We start from the raw sequence: 22,658 nt of genomic DNA on the forward strand, positions 1-22,658 counted from the left end.
AAAGAGTTCAGCTGTTTAGAGTCCAAGAAAATATATTTAACAGAATTAAGCTTTAAGACACAAGGAAAATTTAACCAAAATAATGCGCCCAACTGGAGAGGCTTCGGTCGTAATTTGAGGAAATCTTGTCTTTTCTTTTGTGTAGTCTTAGAGACATCTGGGTACATTCTTATTTTACAATCAAGGAAATTTTGTTCTCTATTAAGAAAATATTACTTAAGTATCCAGTCTCTGTCAGGTTGTAAAATAAAGCTTACTTTAAGTATTGCTGTTTTCAATCCCCCTTTTCATCTTCTTGTGACCCTGAGCAAATCAATTAGGGTTCCTTCGACTCAACTGTGGGATAAAGGACCCTGTGGTAGCAGCCAGGGCTGCTTTTCCCACGCACCAGGGCCCTTTTTACTGTAGCGGGTTAAAAAGCACCCCCCCCCCCCCCCCCCCCACACACACACACACACAAAAATAGCCATGTGGTGAAGTAACCCTTACCAAATGTCCACGTGGTGGGTAACACTTAACATCACCTATTGAGATGACGGTAAGTGCTCCTACGGTAACCCAGCGGTAACCGTGCAGCATGTGGGCTTACTACCACTTTATAAAAGACCTCCTTAATCCTCCATTGCCCTGAGTACAAAAATTTAGATTGTAAGCCCACTAGGGGCAGAGAAAGTAATGTGTACAGCACAGTCAAGAAGTGATATAGAAATGATTAGTAGTAACTGTAGAATATGCCAATCATAGCCAACTCTTGACTGTTAATACTACTACTACTACTAATAGCATTTGTATAGCACTACCAGATGCACGCAGTGCTGAACATTTGACATAAAGAGACAGTCCCTGCTCAAAGAGCTTACAATCTAGGTAGAACAGACAGACAAGACATTAACAGGTAAGAGAATTAATGGGTAGAGAGTAGGAGAGCGACTGAGTAGTGGTTAGGAGCCAAAGGCAGAAGTGAAAATGTGGGATTTCAGCATAGATTTAAAAACAGGTAGAGAAGGAGCTAGACATATGGGTTTAGGAATACGGTTCCAGGCATAAGGTGCTGCAAGATAAAAGGAACAAAGTCTGGAGTTAGCGGTGGAGGAGAATGGGGACGATAAGAGAGATTTGTTCAGAGAGCGGAGTTCACGGGGAGGAATGTAGGGAGAAATGAGAGAGGAGAGGTAATGAGGGGTCATGGAGTGGATGCATTTAAAGGTCAGTAAGAGGAGTTTGAACTGTATATGGAAGCGGACAGGGAGCCAGTGAAGTGATTTGAGGACTCGGCTAGTGTGGGCATAACGATTTTGGCGGAAAATAAGTCATGCTGCAGAATTCTGGACAGATTGGAGAGGAGAGAGATGGCTGAGTGGAAGACCAGTGAGAAGTAGATTACAATAGTCTAAGCAAGAAGTAACAAGGGTGTGGGCAAGGGTTCTGGTGGCGTGTTCAGAAAGGAAGGGGCAAATTTTGCTAATGTTGAAGATAAAGAAGCGACAGGTTTTGGCGATTTGTTGAATATGGTCAAAGAAGGAGACCAATTAGCTGCTAATTAAACTATACACATAACTATGACTTGCACACACAACTTCACACACTAAGCAATTGCGCACAATAGTACATCCAGTAGCCCTCATCATGATCAACGATTTAATAAAACAACTATAATACAAAGAACTCTTAATTTTTTTAACTTTATAGTAAAAGGAATAATCAAGACTATTGATTCCTGGTGAAGTTTCAGATGGCAACGATTCTACCTTGCTTCCTTCCATTTTGCTTTCTAAAGATGAGATTTCGCAGTGCATTTTTTACTTCTCGATTTCTCATGCTATAAATGAAAGGGTTTAGCATGGGAATGAATACTGTGTACAGAAGGGCAAATATTTTATCTTGCTCTGATGAAAACATTGAACTTGGGCTTATATAGATGCATATAACAGTGCCATAAAACAGAATAACAACAGTGAGGTGGGAGGAGCAGGTGGAGAAGGCCTTGCGCCTCCCTTCAGAAGAGCTGATTTTCAGTATGGTGGAAATGATAAAGGCGTAGGATGAAAGGGTAAATAGAAAGGGGGAGACAGCCATAAAAATCCCTTCATAAAGTGCTAGCATTTCAAAGTTGTGTGTATCACTGCAGGAGAGTTTTAGCAGTGCATTGGGATCACAGAAGAAATGGTTAATCTCATTGGAAGTACAAAAGGAGTAATGGGATATAAAATCTACTACAGGAATCATATCCATAAAACCAGCTGTCCAGGAAGAAGCTGCAAGTAAAATGCAATTCTTTTTGTTCATAAGGAGTGGGTAATGTAGAGGTTTACATATTGCTGCAAACCGATCATAGGCCATGGCTGTGAGAAGGTAGAATTCTGTACCTAAAGCAATTAAGAATAGGTAAAGCTGTGTCATACACAGAGAAAATGAAATAAATGTCATCCCCTCTAAAAGGCTTTGTAGCAACGTAGAGACAGTGACTGTGGTGTTCAAAATATCTACAAAGGACAAGTTGCTGAGGAAGAAGTACATGGGTTTGTGGAGATGATGGTCAGAGAACATTAATACTAAGAACCCAATATTTCCCAGCATCGAGATGACGTAGGCTGGTAAAACTATTGCGTAAATGAAGACATGCAGGCGAGATTCGTTAGAGAAGCCCAAAATGATGAATCCTGTGGCTGATGTCTCATTCTCTCCCTTTATGGTTTCCATGTTCATGATCTGTTGGTAAATATATAAAACAAGAGAAATGCTGCAGATGACTGAATAATATCTGTTTTGCAATATATATGAGATCCCAATAATACAGAGCATATGACTATCAGAAGTTTAAGGAAAGAACTCATTCAGTTTACTTCAGGTTCAATTGGAACAGTGGCAACTGGTTTAAAAATCTTCTCCTATCGAATGTCCATTAATTTTCACATGTGTATCCACCCGTTATTCTCCATATGAAATATAGATGGAAAGAGACCTGAGGGGAAATTGTGTACTTTTTTGAGGGTACAGGGAAATGGGAAACAGAGGAAGGAGAAGAGAACTTTAATCTCTAATTTTCTGAGATGTTCTCAGCCTTCTTCTCTTACCACTAGCCTCTGCCTGCATACAGTAATAAATTAGTGGGTCTGTAAATCAGTCAGGATACTTAGGGTATGAAAAGGACTTCCATTCTCATTTTTATTCTATTATAGTTAAGCGATGTTTCACTGGAAATCTCACTCAAGATCATCAATTCACATCATTGAACTGTAGCTACTCTAGAGCTGGAAAATTCCCTTTAGATCACGCATGTGAAAAGTTAGGAGTGGAAGGTCTGCTTTCTAGAATCATGAAAAATCTTCCAGATTTCATTGTCTGCTGAGTTAGAAAACCTGAGAAAGATGATGTCGGGTATCCTTCAAGTAAGGGTGTTAATGCAGTTAAGCAGAAAATAACTGGAAAGGATGAGTCTTCTGAGATGGAGAAGGACAGAAAGAATCACATTTCAAAATCCATAGTCCGGATGGATACATTTGTGATCTACTTTATCCTCAGGCACCAGAATTTCAATCACTCATTTTGTCTTCCATTTTGTATTGTGGCAGATAGCAAAGTACTTTTATAGAAGGGAAATCATTTTATATTATGATACAAGATATTTTTGAAATCACAGTCTTAGATTGTGTCATAGGAATGATTCAACATGAAGAAATGTAAACCCTTGCATTTCATACTGTAATGATTTCTTATTCACCCAATAATTATAAAGCATGCTTATAAATATATCATCACTTTGTATTCTATGTGATTTCTGCTTTCTATGGGGTCTATATATGTAATGTCATTGAACACAATTTTCTGTCATTCAGAAACAGATACATATTCATACTTACATGTTGATGTGACCTCTTATACCTATAAAGCATGTTTTAATCACCACCGATAAGACAAGCATGATAGCTAATTTCATTTTAGCATTCTCAGCCCAAGAGCAGTGAAGTTAAATGAAATCCAGATGTGTGATTTAAGAAGAAAAATGTTTGAACTGACTTGCGTTATTCAGTTGCCACACGGTTGCTTCTTCCTCAAAAAGTAGACTTTGAATCAGTCAGCTAATAAAGAAGATCAAAGCTTCTGGGACATGAAGGTTTGGGAAGGAGGGTCATCAGAGACACAGGAACTCAGGGGCTAATGAAGAACACACTTTAAGTTTGTTTGGTTTGGTTTTTTCCTGTTAATGAGAATGTTTAGTTCTAAAGAGGGTTTGGTGATCATTTGCCTTTGATTTGGTGAAAGTTCAAGACAGTATGAGCTTGATTTTCTAACAGTACGCCTATTATAAGAAGTTTAAAATAACAATTTTTAAGCCTGCTTTATAAAGAGGGTGGGAGGGGAACCTGTAAACAAGAGTTATGCAGGTCCCAGCAGCCTCTTACTCACCTGTCAGCCACAAATATTTAAAGCTGCTACTTCAAAATGACCCAGCATTAAATATCAACATGTCAGCCAGCGTTTAAAAAAAACACTGACTACTGTCGGCTGAATATTGATTGGTTAATGTTCTCAGTTTGGCGTTAGGTGAATATTAGGTCTTAAGTTTCTATCTGAGGCGACGGAGGGTTAAGTTATTTGAGCAAAGTCACAAGCAGTTTTAATAGGATATGAGCATTTGCTCCTGTGATTCTCAGTCTAGTGCACCAACCACTAAGCTGAGCACCTGGTTTTAGCCTTAAAAAACAAGTTATACGTGCTCAGAGCACTTTCAAAATGACCTAGAGTACAGAATTGGCATTAATGGTGCCAATATATGGCACCTGAAAAATCTGCATGGAAAATATTATGACGAAGCATATTCTCTAAAGTATGCCTACATTTTATAGAATAGACCTAAATTTCTGCACGGTATGTAGAATACACTGAGCGGCTCGCCACATGACTAAATCTAGTTGCATCCATTTAAGCCACCTTTTTCTTGAAGTAAATCCCAATGTCTAAATTAGTTGCAGATTGGTTGTATTCTATAATAATGCAAATAGATTTTAGAAACACCCACACCGCACCCCTGGCCACACCCCCTTTTCAACTATACAACTTAGAATTTAGGTGCACCCTGTTATAGAATTAGTGAGTTGTGCGCATAAATCTCAATTCATGCCAATTAGTGCTGATAATTGCTTGTTAACATCCAACAGACCTCATAGACCTTCCAACCAGAAACACAATCGGATCAACACGAACATACTTAAATCTCCACTACCCAAGCTGTAAAGGACTCAAATACAAATCAACCTATGCATCAAGCTTCTCCTACATAAGCACACAACTATGGAACGCACTACCAAAAGCCGTGAAAACAACGTATGTCCACCTTAACTTCCGGAAATCACTAAAGACCAACCTGTTCAAAAAGGCATACCCTACCGACCCAACTTAAGTGCCTGAACCCTGCAACATAACGAAACCAAAGCTCGTAATGAACACTACATAACTCTTCTTCTCTACCATTCCCCAATGTGTCTGTAGCACATGAACCTTATTCGACAACAACATCACTTTGTATTTGTTTCTCTACCGGAGTTGGCGAACGCCTCTACGGTACCATGTAAGCCACATTGAGCCTGAAAATAGGTGGGGAAATGTGGGATACAAATGCAACAAATAATAATAATAATTAACAGTTCTGATCAGCTAGTTAACTATTTAAGTTATGCGCATTGGTTACAGAATATGCTTCGGTTTCCGTGCAGATTTTGAGGTACCGTATATAGAATCTGGCCACCTGCCTGAAAATATTAGATCACTGTCCGATATATCCCAGTTTTAAAAAGCTTTTCTATGTGTATATGACCTTGAGGTTTAGAGAAGGATACTTGTTGTTAGTGTGTTGATATTTCCCTAGGTCTTGTTGGTTGTTGGATTTTTTTAAATTTGAATATTCTATATTAGGTCTGATTTTGCATTGCGGACTTAATATTTTATGATTATGTATGTTTTTATGTATTCCCGCTTAGATATATATGGGTTATAAATGTGTTAAATAAATAAATAGAAAAATCTATACTTCCCTCTAACTATTGACAGGCCCGTAACTGATAGCATTTTATAACCTGAGCGCATAAATATTAGTTATGCTTCTCACCCACCCAGGTCCCTCCCAGGTACATGCCCCTTTGAAGTTGCATGCTATGGGTTTTGCACGGTCCATTTGTAGAACAGGAACTAAGAATGGAGTGGAGGAGTAGTCTAATGGTTAGAGCAGTTGACTGAGGTCCTAGGGAACTGGGTTTAATTCCCTCTGCAGGCCATTATAATTCTGGGAAAGTCACTTAACTTTCCATTGCTCTACATACAAAAAAACTTTGGGTCATTTTACTAAGCTGCGTAAGCGTCTACGCGCGACCGCTGCACGCCAAATTGGAGTTACCGCCTGGCCTTTGCAGTAATTTCAATTTTAACATGCATCCGCTACAAGCATCTGGAAAATATTTTTTATTTTCTGGCGCGCATAGCGGACGTGGGCCAAGTGGCATCTGACGCGCGTAGGTCATTACCTCCCAAATTCTTTACCGCTAGGTCTATGGCTGGCGGTAAGGCCCTAGACCCAAAATGGACATGAAACAATTTTCATTTTGCCGCACGTCCGTTTTCGGCAAAAATAAGCATTTTTTTTTGTAGGTGCGCTGAAAAATAATTCTGCGTGCGCGCCCAAAACACACGTTTACACTTCCGCAGGCCATTTTTCAGTGCACCTTAGTAAAAGGATCTCTTAGATTGTGAGCCCACTAGGGACTGAGAAAGTACCTGCATATAATCTGTACAGCACTTTGCAGGTCTATAACTTCTATAGAAATAATTGAAAGTAGTAGTAACTGAAAAATAAGGCTGATCATAGCTAAGTATTGATTGTTAATGGCAATTAGCTGCTAAGTTAATAATTAAACTATACACATAGCTGATAGAATTCTATGACTTATTATTATTAGCATTTGTATAGCGCTACCAGACGCACGCAGCGCTGAACACCTGACACAAAGAGACAGTCCCTGCTCGAAAGAGCTTACAATCTAAACAACAAGAATTGACCTACAAAGAACAACTAGCTGAGAGTGCAGCCTGAACAGAATAAAACTGGGCCTAAGGGGGGTGGAGTTGGATTCTAAACCCCGAACAGATTCTGCAGCACCGACTGCCCAAACCGACTGTCGCGTCGGGTATCCTGCTGGAGGCAGTAATGAGATGTGAATGTGTGGACTGATGACCACGTCGCAGCCTTGCAAATCTCTTCACTAGTGGCTGACTTCAAGTGGGCCACTGACGCTGCCATGGCTCTAACACTAACATCCGGTTCTATATAATCACGATGAGAGATCAGCACAGAAATCGAAGCTTATTTAATAACAATATGTATAACCTAATTTATTAATGAGCAAATCAGCACTGATAATGGGATGCTAACAATCAGTTATTGACATAGGCAATATATCTGTTCAGTGAAAAAGATACTTTTGGATCCTCAGAAGCAGCTTCCTCTCATAAATCTCTTATCTTTCAACTGCTATCTCATTAGTACATGGACGCTTTCAGTCATCATAGTAACATAGTAGATGACCTTATTGGCTTCCAGGAAGTTGCAAGATCCGAAACAACATAGTTTTACCAAAGGGAAATCATGTCAAACGAATCTCATTGAATTCTTTGACTGGGTGACTGGAGAATTGAATCAAGGACGTGCTATGGACGTAATCTACTTAGATTTCAGCAAAGCTTTTGACACGGTTCCCCACAGGAGACTCTTGAATAAACTGGACAGGCTGAAGATAGGACCCGACGTGGTGAACTAGATTAGGAACTGGTTGACGGACAGAAACCAGAGGGTGGTGGTGAATGGAATTCGCTCGGAGGAGGGGAAGGTGAGTAGTGGAGTGCCTCAGGGATCGGTGCTGGGACCAATTTGTGAGTGACATTGCCAAAGGGTTAGAAGGTAAAGTTTGTCTTTTTGCGGACGATACTAAGATTTGTAACAGAGTGGACACCGGGGAGGGAGTGGAAAACATGAAAAAGGATCTGCGGAAACTATGAGTCCCATCCTATACCAAGTTTCCAGGTTTATTTAGAATTTCTTATCCCGCCCTCGGGATAACCTCAGGATGGCTTACAATCTAATAAAAAGAGAAGTGAGAGAAAGAAAGAGGACATAATAGGGAGAAAAAGAAAGATGTGAAGAGGGGCAGAACTACAATAATATAATAGGATAGAAGTGGGGAAAGACATAAGCTTTGTGGAAAACCAGAATCCACAGAATGACCGCATCAAGTATTATAGACATCAATAAATACATTTTTTCAAATGTTTTCAGAAGTCTATTTTACTTTCATATCTTTTAAACTTTACAATATATAGTCATTCAAAAAAAACACTGGTACTTAGCTTTTGAAACGAACTCTACAGAGGCACTTGACAAAGAAGCTATTCTAATATGTATGGACCGCTACCTTGAGGAAGGCTCCGAAACACTGGCCATGTTGTTGACAGTGAGTCCGTTTGGAAAGTGAAGTGTCATGTTTATTTTTAATGACTATATATTGTGAAGTTTAAAAGATATAAAAAGCTAAATAGACTTTTGAAAAAATGTGAGACTAATGACGATTGAAAACATCCATCTGCTAATGTGATAGCAGTTGAAATATATGATATATATGAGATGACGCTGCTTCTGAGAATCCAAAAGTGTCTTTTTCACTGAACAGATATAAAGTTACTTGAGTATATGAGAGACTATCGGGCTTATTTTCGAAAGAGAAGGGTGGCCATCTTTCGACACAAATCGGGAGGTGGGCGTCCTTCTCCCAGGGTCACCCAAATCAGCATAATCGAAAGCCGATTTTGGGCGTCCTCAACTGCTTTCTGTCGCGGGGAAGACCAAAGTTTATGGGGGCGTGTCAGAAGCATAGTGAAGGCAGGACTGGGGCGTGCTTAACACATGGGCGTCCTCGGACGATAATGGAAAAAAGAAGGGCGTCCTTGACGAACACTTAGCTGACTTTACTAGGTCCTTTATTTTCTTACGACCAAGCCCCTGTGGACCTACACTTTACAAGACCAGAACACGGCACCAGTGATTTCACAGTAAGGATACTGAAAGGTAATTTTAAAACAATACAGGAATGTAAAACGTTTGAAATAAGAATGATTGAATATTTTAACACCCAACAGACAGGACTGAATAAAGACCTGGGTTTCCTCACCCATTATAAACCATAAAGTTGTATTTCTCTGTTTATCTCTCTGTTTATTATCCTTAATAAGGATCTGGGTTTTCTAACCCACCATAAACCATAAAGTTGTATTTATTTCCTTGTTAATTATCCTCCTCTCACCTACCAACACCCGTCCTGTTAGAATAGCAATGAAATGCTTTGATGTCCCCATGCATAACCCCACCCTCCCACCCTGTCAGACTGTCAAAGTAATGCTTTGATGTTTCTCTCTCTTATATATTCTGTCATCTTCCACATTTGCTTATTTCCGATCTGACAAAGAAGGGCAACCTTCGAAAGCTAATCAAGAAATGTATTAAGTTATGTCCAATAAAAGAAGTATCATCTTATTTTCTTTTCCATGTTTTATTTTGTTTGATTTCTATTGATGACCAAGCCACAAAAATGTGCCTTAAGTGACCAGGTAACTACTGGAGGGAATCGGGGATGACCTCCCATTACACTGCCAATGGTCACTAACCCCCTCCCACCCCCCCCAAAAAAAAAAAAAATTAAAAAATATATTTTTCCAGCCTCAAATATCATACTCAGCTCCATGACAACAGTATGCAGGTCCCTGGAGCAGTTTTAGTGGGTACTGCAGTGTACTTCAGGCAGGCTGACCCAGGCCCGTCCCCCCCTACCTGTTATATTTCTGGTGGTAAATGTGAGCTCTCCATAACCCACCACAAACCCACTGTACCCACATCTGGGTGCCCCCTTCACCCATAGGTTCTATGGTAGTGGTGTACAGTTGTGGGGGAGTGGGGTTTTTTTTTTTTGGGGGGTGGGGGGTTGGTGGACTCGGCACACAAGGTAAGGGAGCTATGCACCTGGGAGCTATGCACCTGGGAGCTTTTTCTGAAGTCCACTGCAGTGCCTCCTAGAGTGCCCGGTTGGTGTCCTGCAATGTCAGAGGGACCAGTGCACTATGAATGCTGGCTCCTCCCACAAGCAAACGGCTTCGATTTGGTTGTTTCTGAGATGGGCATCCTCGGTTTCCATTATCGCCGAAAATCAGAGACAACCATCTCTAAGGACGACAATCTCTAAGGTCGACCTAAATGTTGAGATTTGGTCATCCCCGACTGTATTATTGAAACGAAAGATGGCCGCCCATCGTCCTGCAAGGACGTCCTCAGGAAAACTTGGGCGCCCCGTTCGATTATGCCCCTCTATGTACTGTTTGCCTATAAAGAAATGAATTGCTAGAATTGATAAGTGCATTGATATACATCTCCCTATGTTTTTCTAGAAAACCCTATAGATAGATTTAACAAGCAGTTATCAGCACTAATTGGCATTAGTTAGAATTTACATGGATTATTTGCAAAGCACATTCTGTAAAATGTCAGCGTAAATTTTAATGCCTACTGCCTAAAAGGGGGCACGGCTATGGGCGTGAAATGGACAGGTTGTGGATGTGATGAAAAACTTTGTGCAGGGTTATAGAATATACCTGCTCCCTGCTGAACTGCTGTGAATTTACAGCCTATCTCACTGACACAGACTACTCAATAATTTATTTATTGCATTTGTATCCCACATTTTCCCACCTCTTTGCAGGCTCAATGTGGCTTACAATATATTATGAATGGTAGAAATAGATTAGAGAATAGACAATTAGTATTGCAGAAGGATCTTGGGTAGCATTATAGTGAAAAACATGATAGTTTTTTTGTTACATTTGAACCCCGCGCTTTCCCACTCATGGCAGGCTCAATGCGGCTTACATGGGGCAATGGAGAGTTAAGTGACTTGCCTAGAGTCCCAAGGAGCTGCCTGTGCCTGAAGTGGGAATCGAACTCAGTTCCTCAGTTCCCCAGGACCAAAGTCCACCACCCTAACCACTAGGCCACTCCTCCACTGTTGCTACTATTTGAGATTCTACATGGAATGTTGCTATTCCACTAGCAACATTCCATGTAGAAGTCGGCCCTTGCAGATCACCAATGTGGCCGCGCAGGCTTCTGCTTCTGTGAGTCTGACGTCCTGCACGTACGTGCAGGACGTCAGACTCACAGAAGCAGAAGCCTGCGCAGCCTAGTGGAATAGCAACATTCCATGTAGAATCTCCAATAGTAGCAACATTCCATCTAGAATCTCCAATATTCCATGTAGAATCTCCAATAGTAGCAACATTCCATGTAGAATCTCCAATAGTATCTATTTTATTTTTGTTACATTTGTACCCCGCGCTTTCCCACTCATGGCAGGCTCAATGCAGCTTACATGGGGCAATGGAGGGTTAAGTGACTTGCCCAGAGTCACAAGGAGCTGCCTGTGCCTGAAGTGGGAATCAAACTCAGTTCCTCAGGACCAAAGTCCGCCACCCTAACCATTAGGCCACTCCTCCACTGTTGCTACTATTTGAGATTCCACATGGAATGTTGCTATTCCACTAGAAGTCGGCCCTTGCAGATCACCAATGTGGCCGCGCAGGCTTCTACATGGAATGTTGCTAGTGGAATAGCAACATTCCATGTAGAATCTCCAATAGTATCTATTTTATTTTTGTTACATTTGTACCCTGCGCTTTCCCACTCATGGCAGGCTCAATGCGGCTTACATGGGGCAATGGAGGGTTAAGTGACTTGCCCAGAGTCCCAAGGAGCTGCCTGTGCCTGAAGTGGGAATCAAACTCAGTTCCTCAGGACCAAAGTCCGCCACCCTAACCACTAGGCCACTAGTGATATAACAAGCAGATATTATAAGACAATTCTGAATATATGTGGAGGAGTTGTGTATATTCACATTTGTTGGTCTTTGTGGTATGCCTTGTTAAAGAGATGAGTCTTCAGTAGTTTATGTTGGATTATTTGTAGTAAATAATTAGCAGATTTTAGTACACACAGCTTCAGCTTTAGAAATGTTAATTTCTTTCTTCATCTCTCTCTCATTCACCCCAGAATAATTCACTGCTGAGTCACTTTAAAGTTGAAGTAACAAAACATCTGTTTACTCACAGTTTGTAGTTAGATTATAATCAGACAGGCTTATATATACATATTACTATACATTTGTATTATCAGCTCCTTCCATGTGCTTAGATGGTAATGGATGCTCACACCACCATAGATCCTCTCAGGTTAGGAGAGATCATGAGCTCCATGTGCTCCATGTGCTGCATCTGCTGCATCTAACCCCCACAGGAAGTTGCATAGCTGTGTGACCTCTCTAAGTAATTCACATCAGAGGTCACAGAGTAATCACAGAGAAATAATAGGTGACAGGCAATGCATGCAAAATACAATACATTCCAACAAACCCCTTCTCATGCATAACTGTCATGCAATTATTTATTCATACAAAGTCCAAGCTTTATACGCAGATTCACAAAATGTTCTCTGGGTAACGGTTTGGTCATGATGTCAGCTGTCATCTCACTGGTGTGACAATAGTGTAGACTGATGACCCCTTCTTTCGCCAACTCTCGCACGTTGTGGTATTTCGTTGCGATGTGCTTGGTGCGTGACTGAACCTTGTCATTCTGTGACAGTCGGATGCAGCTCTGATTATCTTCCATTATCTGGATTGGTCTCTTTTCAGCTATTCCGAAATCCAGCATAAGTTTTTCAATCCACATCAGTTCTCTGCACGCTTCCGATACGGCCACGTATTCAGCTTCTGTAGAAGACAAACTCACAATACTTTGTTTATGACTGGCCCATGAAATTTGTACATTTCCATACATAAACACATATCCACTTGTGGATTTATAATCAGAATGATCCCCTGCCCAATCTGAATCACAGTAACATATTAGTTTTGGATTACTATTGGCTGAAATCTTTAATTTACAATCAATGGTACCCTTTAAATACCTTACCATCCTTTTAACTGCAGTCCAATCTGATTTGGTAGGTGAGCTGACCCTTCTGCTCAAAATTCCTACTGCATTTGCTATATCAGCCCTGTATGTGGTAGCTAGATATAAAAGCTTACCTATGGCTGATCTATATTGGATGTTATCTGGTAAAGGTTCTCTTACTGTTTCATCCTTCAGAAAATCAGTGATCATGGGAGTGCTTACAACTTGGGCATCTTGCATACCTAAACTTTCAATAAGCTCATTTATTTTCTGCTTCTGGCTTAGAAGATAAGAACCATCATTTTGTTTCTCAATTTCTATACCAAGATAGTATGACACATTACCAAGTTCTTTTATCTCAACATTCTGGTTTAAACACTTTACAATGTCCTTGTACTCTTGCTCACTTTTGCTTGCAATGAGCAGATCATCAACAAAAGCTAAAATGTATGCATATTGTCCATTTGTGCACCTAGTGTACAAGCATTTATCTGCTTCACCTTGCTTAAATCCTAAATTTGTCAATATTTCATGCAATTTTTCATTCCAACATTTTGCACTTTGCTTTAATCCATAAAGACCTTTGTTTAATTTACACACTAGCTGTCTTTGTTTTGTATTTATGAAACCTGTTGGTTGTTCCATGTACAAGTCTTCAGTTATATCTCCGTGAAGAAACGCTGTTTTCACATCAATGTGTTTGACTTGCATGCCTTTTGAGACTGCAATGCTCAGAAGTGTTCTGATTGTCGTGTGTTTCACTACAGGTGCAAACACTTCATCAAAATCTTCTCCATATTTTTGAAGATATCCCTTTGCCACTAATCTGGCTTTATACCTTTCCACTTTTCCTTGTGCATTCCTTTTTAACTTGAATACCCATTTGCATCCTATAGCTTTCTTGCCAGGAGGTAATTTTGTAAGAATCCAAGTATTATTTTTATCCAATGCATCAATTTCTTCTTGTGCAGCTTTATGCCATTCAGCAGCTTCTTCTGCTGGCATTTTCTCAATCTCATCCCATGTTAAGGGCTCTTGAGCTTCTGCTGACTTTGTTAGATAAGACAGTCTTGGGGGTGGAACACCTTTGTTTTCCCTGGATGAGCGTCTGACAACAGGTTGGTCTGACCTTTCCGCATCCTCTAAATCTGAGAGTTCTTCTCCAATTGATTCCCCTTCTCCAACTGTACTGTCTTCTTCAATGATCCTTTCTGTGTCTGCTTCCTCTGTCTGTTCCTCGTTAGATACAGATGAGTTGCTTTCAGACATCTGCCTTGGTATGGCATTTATATACACTGGCATGTCTATTATGGTTCTAGTTTCATATTCTGGATGATAAGGCTCATCTGGGATAATCCAGCCTTTATCAACCCTTTTGTTTTCATCAAAATATGTAACATGTCTTATGCCAACAATGCCAGTTTTCAGATTCAAAATTCTATATCCTTTGTGTCCTGGAGCATAGCCAACTAAAATGCCCCTTTCTGTTGTGGAATCCAGCTTATGCCTTCTTTGCTTTGGTACATGAGCATATGCTGTACTTCCAAATGTTCTTATGTGTGACAGGTTTGGCTTCCTACCATGCCATGTCTCATGTGGTGTGCGCTCAGCGCCTTTAGTTGGCATTCTGTTTTGTAGGTACACTGCTGTGAGAATGGCTTCCCCCCATAGTCTTTTAGGGAGATTGCTATCTGACAGCATACATCTGGTCATTTCCACAAGTGACCTAAATTTTCTCTCTGCAACAGAATTTTGCTCTGGTGTATAAGCTACTGTTGTGATATGCTGAATGCCTTCTTGTTCTAGAAATGTGCGCATGCTTTGTGAAATGAACTCACCACCATTGTCAGTCTGAAGAACCTTTGGTTTTCTTTCAAATTTATTGCTCACCATGGCTACGTATTTCTTCAGCATGTCTGTGACTTGACTTTTCTCTTTCAGCAAATAGGCCACACAATATCTAGAGAAATCATCCAAGAATATTAGCACAAATCTGTTATTTCCCAATGATGGGATATTAAACGGTCCACATAAGTCACTGTGTATTAAGTCCAGTACTTTATTACTCCTATTTCCTGTGTATGCAGGAAATGAGGGTCTCGCACCCTTTTGAGTAACACAGTCTATGCATTTCTCCATTTTACCAGCATCTGCACTTATCTGAATGCCGGTGGCTAGTTGCTTACTGTAAAGATCCTGGATCACCTTAAAATCACGATGTCCCAGGCGGCGGTGCCAGATTTCCAGACTACATTTACCATCATTCTTCCTTACTTGCGCCATATGTGAGGCTTCACCTGAAATGTTCAGCTTATAAACATCATTATGCATAAAAGCTTCAGCATACACTTCATCATTTTTAGAGATTGTGCACTTACTGTTTTCAAAATGAATCACAAATCCCTTCTTATCTAATGTAGATACACTAAGCATATTGCAAACTGCTTGGGGAATATACAAGACATCACTTACAGGAATTTCTTTAACTTCATTAGACACTTTGCATTTTAAGAATCCAATACCTTTTGCTTGGATCTTAGCAGTCCCTGCGTTTGCAGTTTTAAGGATACCTTCCTCTGGACACATTTCCTGAAAGAAATCCTTACAATTGGTTAAATGGCATGTGCTCCCTGAATCCAAAATCCAAGTACTTTCATTTGAATTATTATTTACCATAGTCAAAGATTTTTCTGTCATTAGAAAGCCCTTGTGTTTATCTTTGTCCTTCATACATTTCCTGGTTTGGAAATTCTTTAGTTCCATTGGCTTAGGTGAGCTAGAGGGAGTGTTTTGTGTTTCCTTACACCATTTAGATACATGTCCCTCCTTTCCACATGAGTAGCAAATCAGCTTGCCCTTGGGTGGAGTTTTCCCATAGCTCCGCCTTCCTCTGTTCTTTGCCAAGAAATTTGTTTCATTTCTCTCTGACTTGCTTTGAGAACACATCTCCTCAGAATCATTTACTATGCATTCCTGCCTTAGTTTTGATGTTGCCTGTTCAAAAGATTGCCCTTCAATGGCCTCATTTACAGACCTAAAAACATCAAACTTCTTTGATAGTGAGGTAAAAAGAAATGCTCTTTTCAATGCATCACACATGGGAATTCCAGAAAGTTCTAGCTTTTGAAATGAAGACATAAGATGCATAATGTGATCATTACATTTACTTTTATCCCTTAATTTGGTTTCATTCAACTCTGCCAACCAAATTGGTTGCTGCTTTGCATATGTAGTTGCATACATAGTTCTCAGTTTATATAAAATGTCCTTTGGTGTATCTTTTCCCTCCACTAATATGGCTTGTTTCTCTGAGAGAGCTTCCAAAAGCATGCACTTCACATAATAGTTTGCACTGTCCCATTCAGCCATATTTTCAGCTGTTCTGTCTTGGTCTAAGCATATATCTAATCTTTTTGCTCGAAGGAGACATATGAATCTTAGTTCCCACTGCCGATAATTAAACTCAGTTAATCTAGGCACCTTGAGAGAATAGAACAATGGTGAATTTCTTCCCTCAGCCATTTTCTTAGCCTTCTGTCTGCTGTGTGGGGGGAGAGAGAGACAGACTGAATCTTTCCTTTAAAGACTTAAGAGAAAAATGTGGCCTTTTTTTCTGCCTGGTAATATTTCTCTTCTTTTTCAATTCCTGAGCCCTGGGCCCATAACCCTTTTTGTTGGATTATTTGTAGTAAATAATTAGCAGATTTTAGTACACACAGCTTCAGCTTTAGAAATGTTAATTTCTTTCTTCATCTCTCTCTCATTCACCCCAGAATAATTCACTGCTGAGTCACTTTAAAGTTGAAGTAACAAAACATCTGTTTACTCACAGTTTGTAGTTAGATTATAATCAGACAGGCTTATATATACATATTACTATACATTTGTATTATCAGCTCCTTCCATGTGCTTAGATGGTAATGGATGCTCACACCACCATAGATCCTCTCAGGTTAGGAGAGATCATGAGCTCCATGTGCTCCATGTGCTGCATCTGCTGCATCTAACCCCCACAGGAAGTTGCATAGCTGTGTGACCTCTCTAAGTAATTCACATCAGAGGTCACAGAGTAATCACAGAGAAATAATAGGTGACAGGCAATGCATGCAAAATACAATACATTCCAACAGTTTACGGAAGTTAGTCAGGTTCGTAGATCGTTTTTAAGTTGCGCGGCAGTGCGTTCCGTAACTGTGTACTCAAGATTCTTTTGGATTCGTATTAGATAAATGAAACCTTTATTACAGGAGCTAAATTCTACGATGATTAAGGTATATACAATGATTAGCTATATACACACAATGATTAGAAACAACCATAAACGATCGTTACGTCACTTGTCTCAACATCTAAGCAATGCAAAGAGTTCTTAGACCAGGAAAGGAAGCAATACATGCACTATACATACAATCACATGCCTGACATAGGTGCCGGTATTTCCACCAAGCTTTACTTGGCATAAAAGGCCACACCTAAAGTTAGGCACTGTCATGGCCGCTAGGCATATTCTATAAACCCCCTAGGCCAGAGGTAGGCAATCCCAGTCCTCGAGAGCCGGAGGCAGGTCAGGTTTTCAGGATATCCACAATGAATATGCAGGAGATAGATCTATCTATTTCCCCACCCCTAGATGTCTATCTATTTATCTATCTATCTATTTTTCCACTCCTAGCTGTCTGTCCGTCTGTCCAGGGACATGTTCATGTTCATTTGTACAGCGCTGCGTAAATCTTGTAGCGCTATAGAAATGTTTAATAGTAGTAGTAGTAGTAGATATCCTGAAAACCTGACCTGCCTCCGGCTCTCGAGGACTGGAGTTGCCTACCCCTGCCCTAGGCGTATTCTATAAACCACACTTAGATTTACATAGAATTTCTAGAATACACATAGGCAGAATTTTTTTTTCAGTGCTGATTTTTCAGGCGCCATAATTAGAATCTAGTCCTAACCGATAAATTCTGCAAGCAGGAATGTAGGAACATGGGTTTAGAGATTTCTAAAGTGTTTAATTAGTTCCTGTCTGAAAACATGTGCAATAGTACAGGTAGCTGCCCTAATCATGATCAATGATTTCATTAAAAGAACAATAGAAATCAAACAAAATAAAACATGGAAAAGAAAATAAGATGATACCTTTTTTATTGGACATAACTTAATACATTTCTTGATTAGCTTTCGAAGGTTGCCCTTCTTCGTCAGATCGGAAATAAGCAAATGTGCTAGCTGACAGTGTATATAAGTGAAAACATTCAAGCATTACTATGACAGTCTGACAGGGTGGGAGGATGGGGGTGGGTCGGAGGTATGCATGGGGACATCAAAGCATATCATTGATATTCTAACAAGGTGGGTGTGGATAGGTGAGGGGAGGGCGACCTTCGAAAGCTAATCAAGAAATGTATTAAGTTATGTCCAATAAAAAAGGTATCATCTGATTTTCTTTTCCATGTTTTATTTTGTTTGATTTCTATTGATAACCTTAAGAGTGGACTAACACGGCTACCACACTCCTCTAATTAAAAGAACAATAATTCAAAGAATCCTTAACATTTTTTTAAAAACTTTATAGTAACAGAAATAATCAAGATTATTCATTTCTGGTGAAGATTCAGATGGCAGTGATACATTGCTATTGCTTTCTAAAGATGAGATTTCTCAGTGCATTTTTTACTTCTTGATTTCTCATGCTATAAATGAAGGGGTTTAGCATGGGAATGAACACCGTGTACAGAAGGGCAAACATTTTATCTTGCTCTGATGAAAACATTGAACTTGGACTCGTATAGATACATATAACAGTGCCATAAAACAGAACAACAACAGTGAGGTGGGAGGAACAGGTGGAGAAGGCCTTGTGTCTTCCTTCAGAAGAGCTGATTTTCAGTATGGTGGAAATGATAAAGGCGTAGGATGAAAGGGTAAGTAGAAAGGGGGTGACACCCATAAAAATCCCTTCATAAAGTGCTAGTAATTCAAAGTTGTGCGTATCACTGCAGGAGAGTTTTACCAGTGCGTTGAGGTCACAGTAGAAATGGTTAATCTCCTTGGAAGCACAAAAGGAGTAATGGGATACAAAATCTACTAAAGGAATCATATCTAAACAACCCACTGTCCAGGAAGAAGCTGCAAGTAAAATGCAGTTCCTTTTGTTCATGAGGAGTGGGTAATGTAGAGGTTTACATATTGCTACAAACCGATCATAGGCCATGGCTGTGAGAAGGTAGAATTCTGTACCTAAAGCAATTAAGAATAGGTAGAGCTGTGTCATACATGAAGAAAATGAAATAAAGATCTTCCCCTCTAAAAGGCTTTGTAGCAAAGTAGAGACAGTGATTGTGGTGTTCCAAATATCTACAAAGGACAAGTTGCTGAGGAAGAAGTACATGGGTTTGTGGAGATGATGGTCAGAGAACATTAATACTAAGAACCCAATATTTCCCAGCATCGAGATGACGTAGGCTGGTAAAACTATTGCGTAAATGAAGACATGCAGGCGAGATTGGTTAGAGAAGCCCAAAATGATGAATCCTGTGGCTGATGTCTCATTCTCTCCCTTTATGGTTTTCATGTTCATGATCTGTTGGTAAATATATAAAAAAGAGAAATGTTGCAGATCAGACGATTAAGCGAAGAACTCATTTAATTTACTTCAAAATCTATTGGAACAATGGCAACAGGTTTGCAAATCTTCTCTTATCGAACGTTCATTAATTTTCACGTTTCCACCCATTATTGCCCATATGAAATATAGCTGGAAAGAGACCTGAAGGGAAATTGTGAAAACCCTAAAAACACTAGCATGCCTTAGTAAAAGACCCCCCCCCCCCCCCCCCCCGAATCCTGTAATGGTTTGCAATTCACCCAATACTTCTGATCTGAGATAAGCACTCTTATAAATAAATACATGGGGTCTATATATGTAATTTCATTGAACACAATTTTCTGTCCTTCAGAAATAGATACATATTTATACTTACATGTTGACGTGACCTCTTATATCTATAATGCGTGTTCAACTCACCACCAATAAGACATGCATGATAGTTCATCTCATCTTATCATTCTCAGCCCAAAAGCTGTGATGTTAAATGAAATCCAGATGTGTGGTTTAAGAAGAAAAATGTTTGAACTGACTTGCGTTATTCAGTTGCCACACAGTTGCTTCTAGCTCAAAAGGTAGTCTTTGAATCAGTCAGCTAATAAAGAAGTTCAAAGCTGCTGGGACATGAAGGATTGGGAAGGAGGGGCATCAGAGACACAGGAACTCATGGGCTAAAGAGGAACACTAAGTTTGTCTGGTTTGTTTGTTTTCTGTTAATGAGAACGTTTACTACTTAAGAGGTTTTGGTGACCATTTGCCTTTGATTTGGTGAAACTTGAAGACTGTATGAGCTTGATTTTCTAACAGTATGCCTATTATAAAAAGTTTAAAATAACAAATTTTAAGCCTGCTTTATAAAGGCAAATAGGCTTCCAGAGGATGGGAGGGGAACCTGTAAACAAGAGTTATGCAGGTAGCAGCAGCCTCTTACACACCTGTCAGCCGCAGATATTTAAAGCTGCTGCTTCAAAATGATTCAGCATTAAATATCAATATGTCAGCCAGCGTTAAAAAAAAAAACACTGACTACTGTTGGCTGAATATTGATTGGTTAGTGTGTTAAGTTTGGCATTAGGTGAATATTAGGTCTTAAGTTTCTATCTGAGGCAACGGAGGGTTAAGTTATTTGAGCAAAGTCACAAGCAGTTTTAATAGGATATGAGCATTTGCTCCTGTGATTCTCAGTCTAGTGCACCAACCACTAAGCTGAGCACCTGGTGTAGCCTAAAAAAACAAGTTATACGTGCTCAGAGCACTTTCAAAATGGCCTTATTGGTGTGAATTCTATATATAGGGCCAGATTCTATATATGGCACCTGAAAAATCTGAATGGAAATATTATGACGAAGCATATTCTCTAAAGTATGCCTACATGTTATAGAATAGACCTAAGTTTCTGCACGGTATATAAAAATACACTGAGCGGGTCGTCACACGACTAAATCTAGTTGCATCCATTTAAGCCACCTTTTCTTGGTGTAAATCTCAATGCCTAAATTAGCTGCAGATTGGGTGTAATCTATAATTATGCACATAGATTTTAGAAACACCCACACCACACCCCCTTTTCAACTATACAACTTAGAATTTAGGTGCACCCTGTTATAGAATTAGTGAGTTGTGCGCTTAAATCTCAATTAATGCCAATCAGTGCTGATAATTGCTTGCTAACATCCAACAGACCTCATAGACCTTCCAACCAGAAACACAACTGGATCAACAAGAACATACTTAAATCTCCACTACGCAAGCTATAAAGGACTCAAATACAAATCAACTTATGCATCCAGCTTCCCTTACATAAGCACACAACTATGGAACACACTACCAAAAGCCGTGAAAACAACATACAACCACATTAACTTCCGGAAATCACTAAAGACCAACCTGTTCGAAAAGTCATACCCTACCGACCCAACCTAAGTGCCTGAACCCTGTAACATAACGAAACCAAAGCTCGTAATGAACACTACATAACTCTTCTTCTCTACAATTCCCCAATGTGTCTGTAACACATGAACCTTATTCGACCACAACATCACTTTGTATTTTTTTTACCGGAGTTGGCGAACGCCTCTACGGTACCATGTAAGCCACATTGAGCCTGCAAATAGGTGGGAAAGTGTGGGATACAAATGCAACAAATAGTAATAATAATTAACAGTTCTGATCAGCTGGTTAACCATTTAAGTTATGTGCATTGTTATAGAATATGCTTCAGTTTCTGTGCAGATTTCTAGGCTTATTTTCGAAAGAGAAGGGCTCCCATCTTTCGACACAAATCGGGAGATGGGCATCCTTCTCCCAAGGTCGCCCAAATCGGCATAATCGAAAGCTGATTTTGGGCGTCCTCAACTGCTTTCTGTTGCGGGGACGACCAAAGTTTACGGGGGCGTGTCGGAAGCCTAGCGAAGGCGGGACTGGGGCGTGCTTAACACATCATGGGTGTCCTCGGCCGATAATGGAAAAAAGAAGGGCGTCCCTGACAAACACTTGGTCGACATTACTTGGTCCTTTTTTTCTTATGACCAAGCCACACAAATGTGCCCTAAATGTCCAGATGACCACTGGAGGGAATTGGGGATGACTTCCCCTTACTCCCCAAGTGATCACTAACTCCCTCCCACCCTCAAAAAAATGTTTAAAAAATATTTTTCCAGCCTCTATGCCAACCTCATCTATCATACCCAGCTCCATGACAGCAGTATGCAGGTCCCTGGAATAGTTTTAGTGGGTACTACAGTGCACTTCAGGCAGGTGGACCCAGGCTCATCCCCCCCCCCCCTACCTGTTATACTTGTGGTGGTAAATGTGAGCCTTCCAAAACCCACCACAAACCCACTGTACTCACATCTAGTTGCCCCCCTTCACCCATAGGTTCTATGGTAGTGGTGTGCAGTTGCATCGGCATAATCGAAAGCTGATTTTGGGCGTCCTCAACTGCTTTCTGTCGCGGGGACGACCAAAGTTTACGGGGGCGTGTCGGAAGCATAGGGAAGGCGGGACTGGGGCGTGCTTAACA

General features: G+C 40.2%; 2 protein-coding genes across 2 annotated transcripts; both read right to left on the reverse strand.

Annotated features, from left to right (window-relative positions):
* Window positions 1-1,728: 1,728 nt before the first annotated feature.
* Window positions 1,729-2,340, reverse strand: LOC115457071 (olfactory receptor 1F1-like). The gene has a single exon (XM_030186495.1). It carries the CDS (start codon window positions 2,338-2,340, stop codon window positions 1,729-1,731), a length of 612 nt encoding a protein of 203 aa, XP_030042355.1.
* A 16,324-nt stretch (window positions 2,341-18,664) lies between these two features.
* On the reverse strand, window positions 18,665-19,243 carry LOC115457073 (olfactory receptor 1F1-like). Its single transcript, XM_030186496.1, has one exon. It carries the CDS (start codon window positions 19,241-19,243, stop codon window positions 18,665-18,667), a length of 579 nt encoding a protein of 192 aa, XP_030042356.1.
* Between the last annotated feature and the right edge of the window lie 3,415 nt (window positions 19,244-22,658).

The sequence above is a fragment of the Microcaecilia unicolor genome, chromosome 14 (genome assembly GCF_901765095.1).
Source record: "Microcaecilia unicolor chromosome 14, aMicUni1.1, whole genome shotgun sequence".
Taxonomy (NCBI): Eukaryota; Metazoa; Chordata; class Amphibia; order Gymnophiona; family Siphonopidae; genus Microcaecilia; species Microcaecilia unicolor.

What these genes read in the sequence shown, in the direction of transcription:
- LOC115457071 (XM_030186495.1), bottom strand. Translation starts at nt 2,340, where the DNA reads ATGGCCTATGATCGGTTTGCAGCAATATGTAAACCTCTACATTACCCA.
- LOC115457073 (XM_030186496.1), bottom strand. Translation starts at nt 19,243, where the DNA reads ATGGCCTATGATCGGTTTGTAGCAATATGTAAACCTCTACATTACCCA.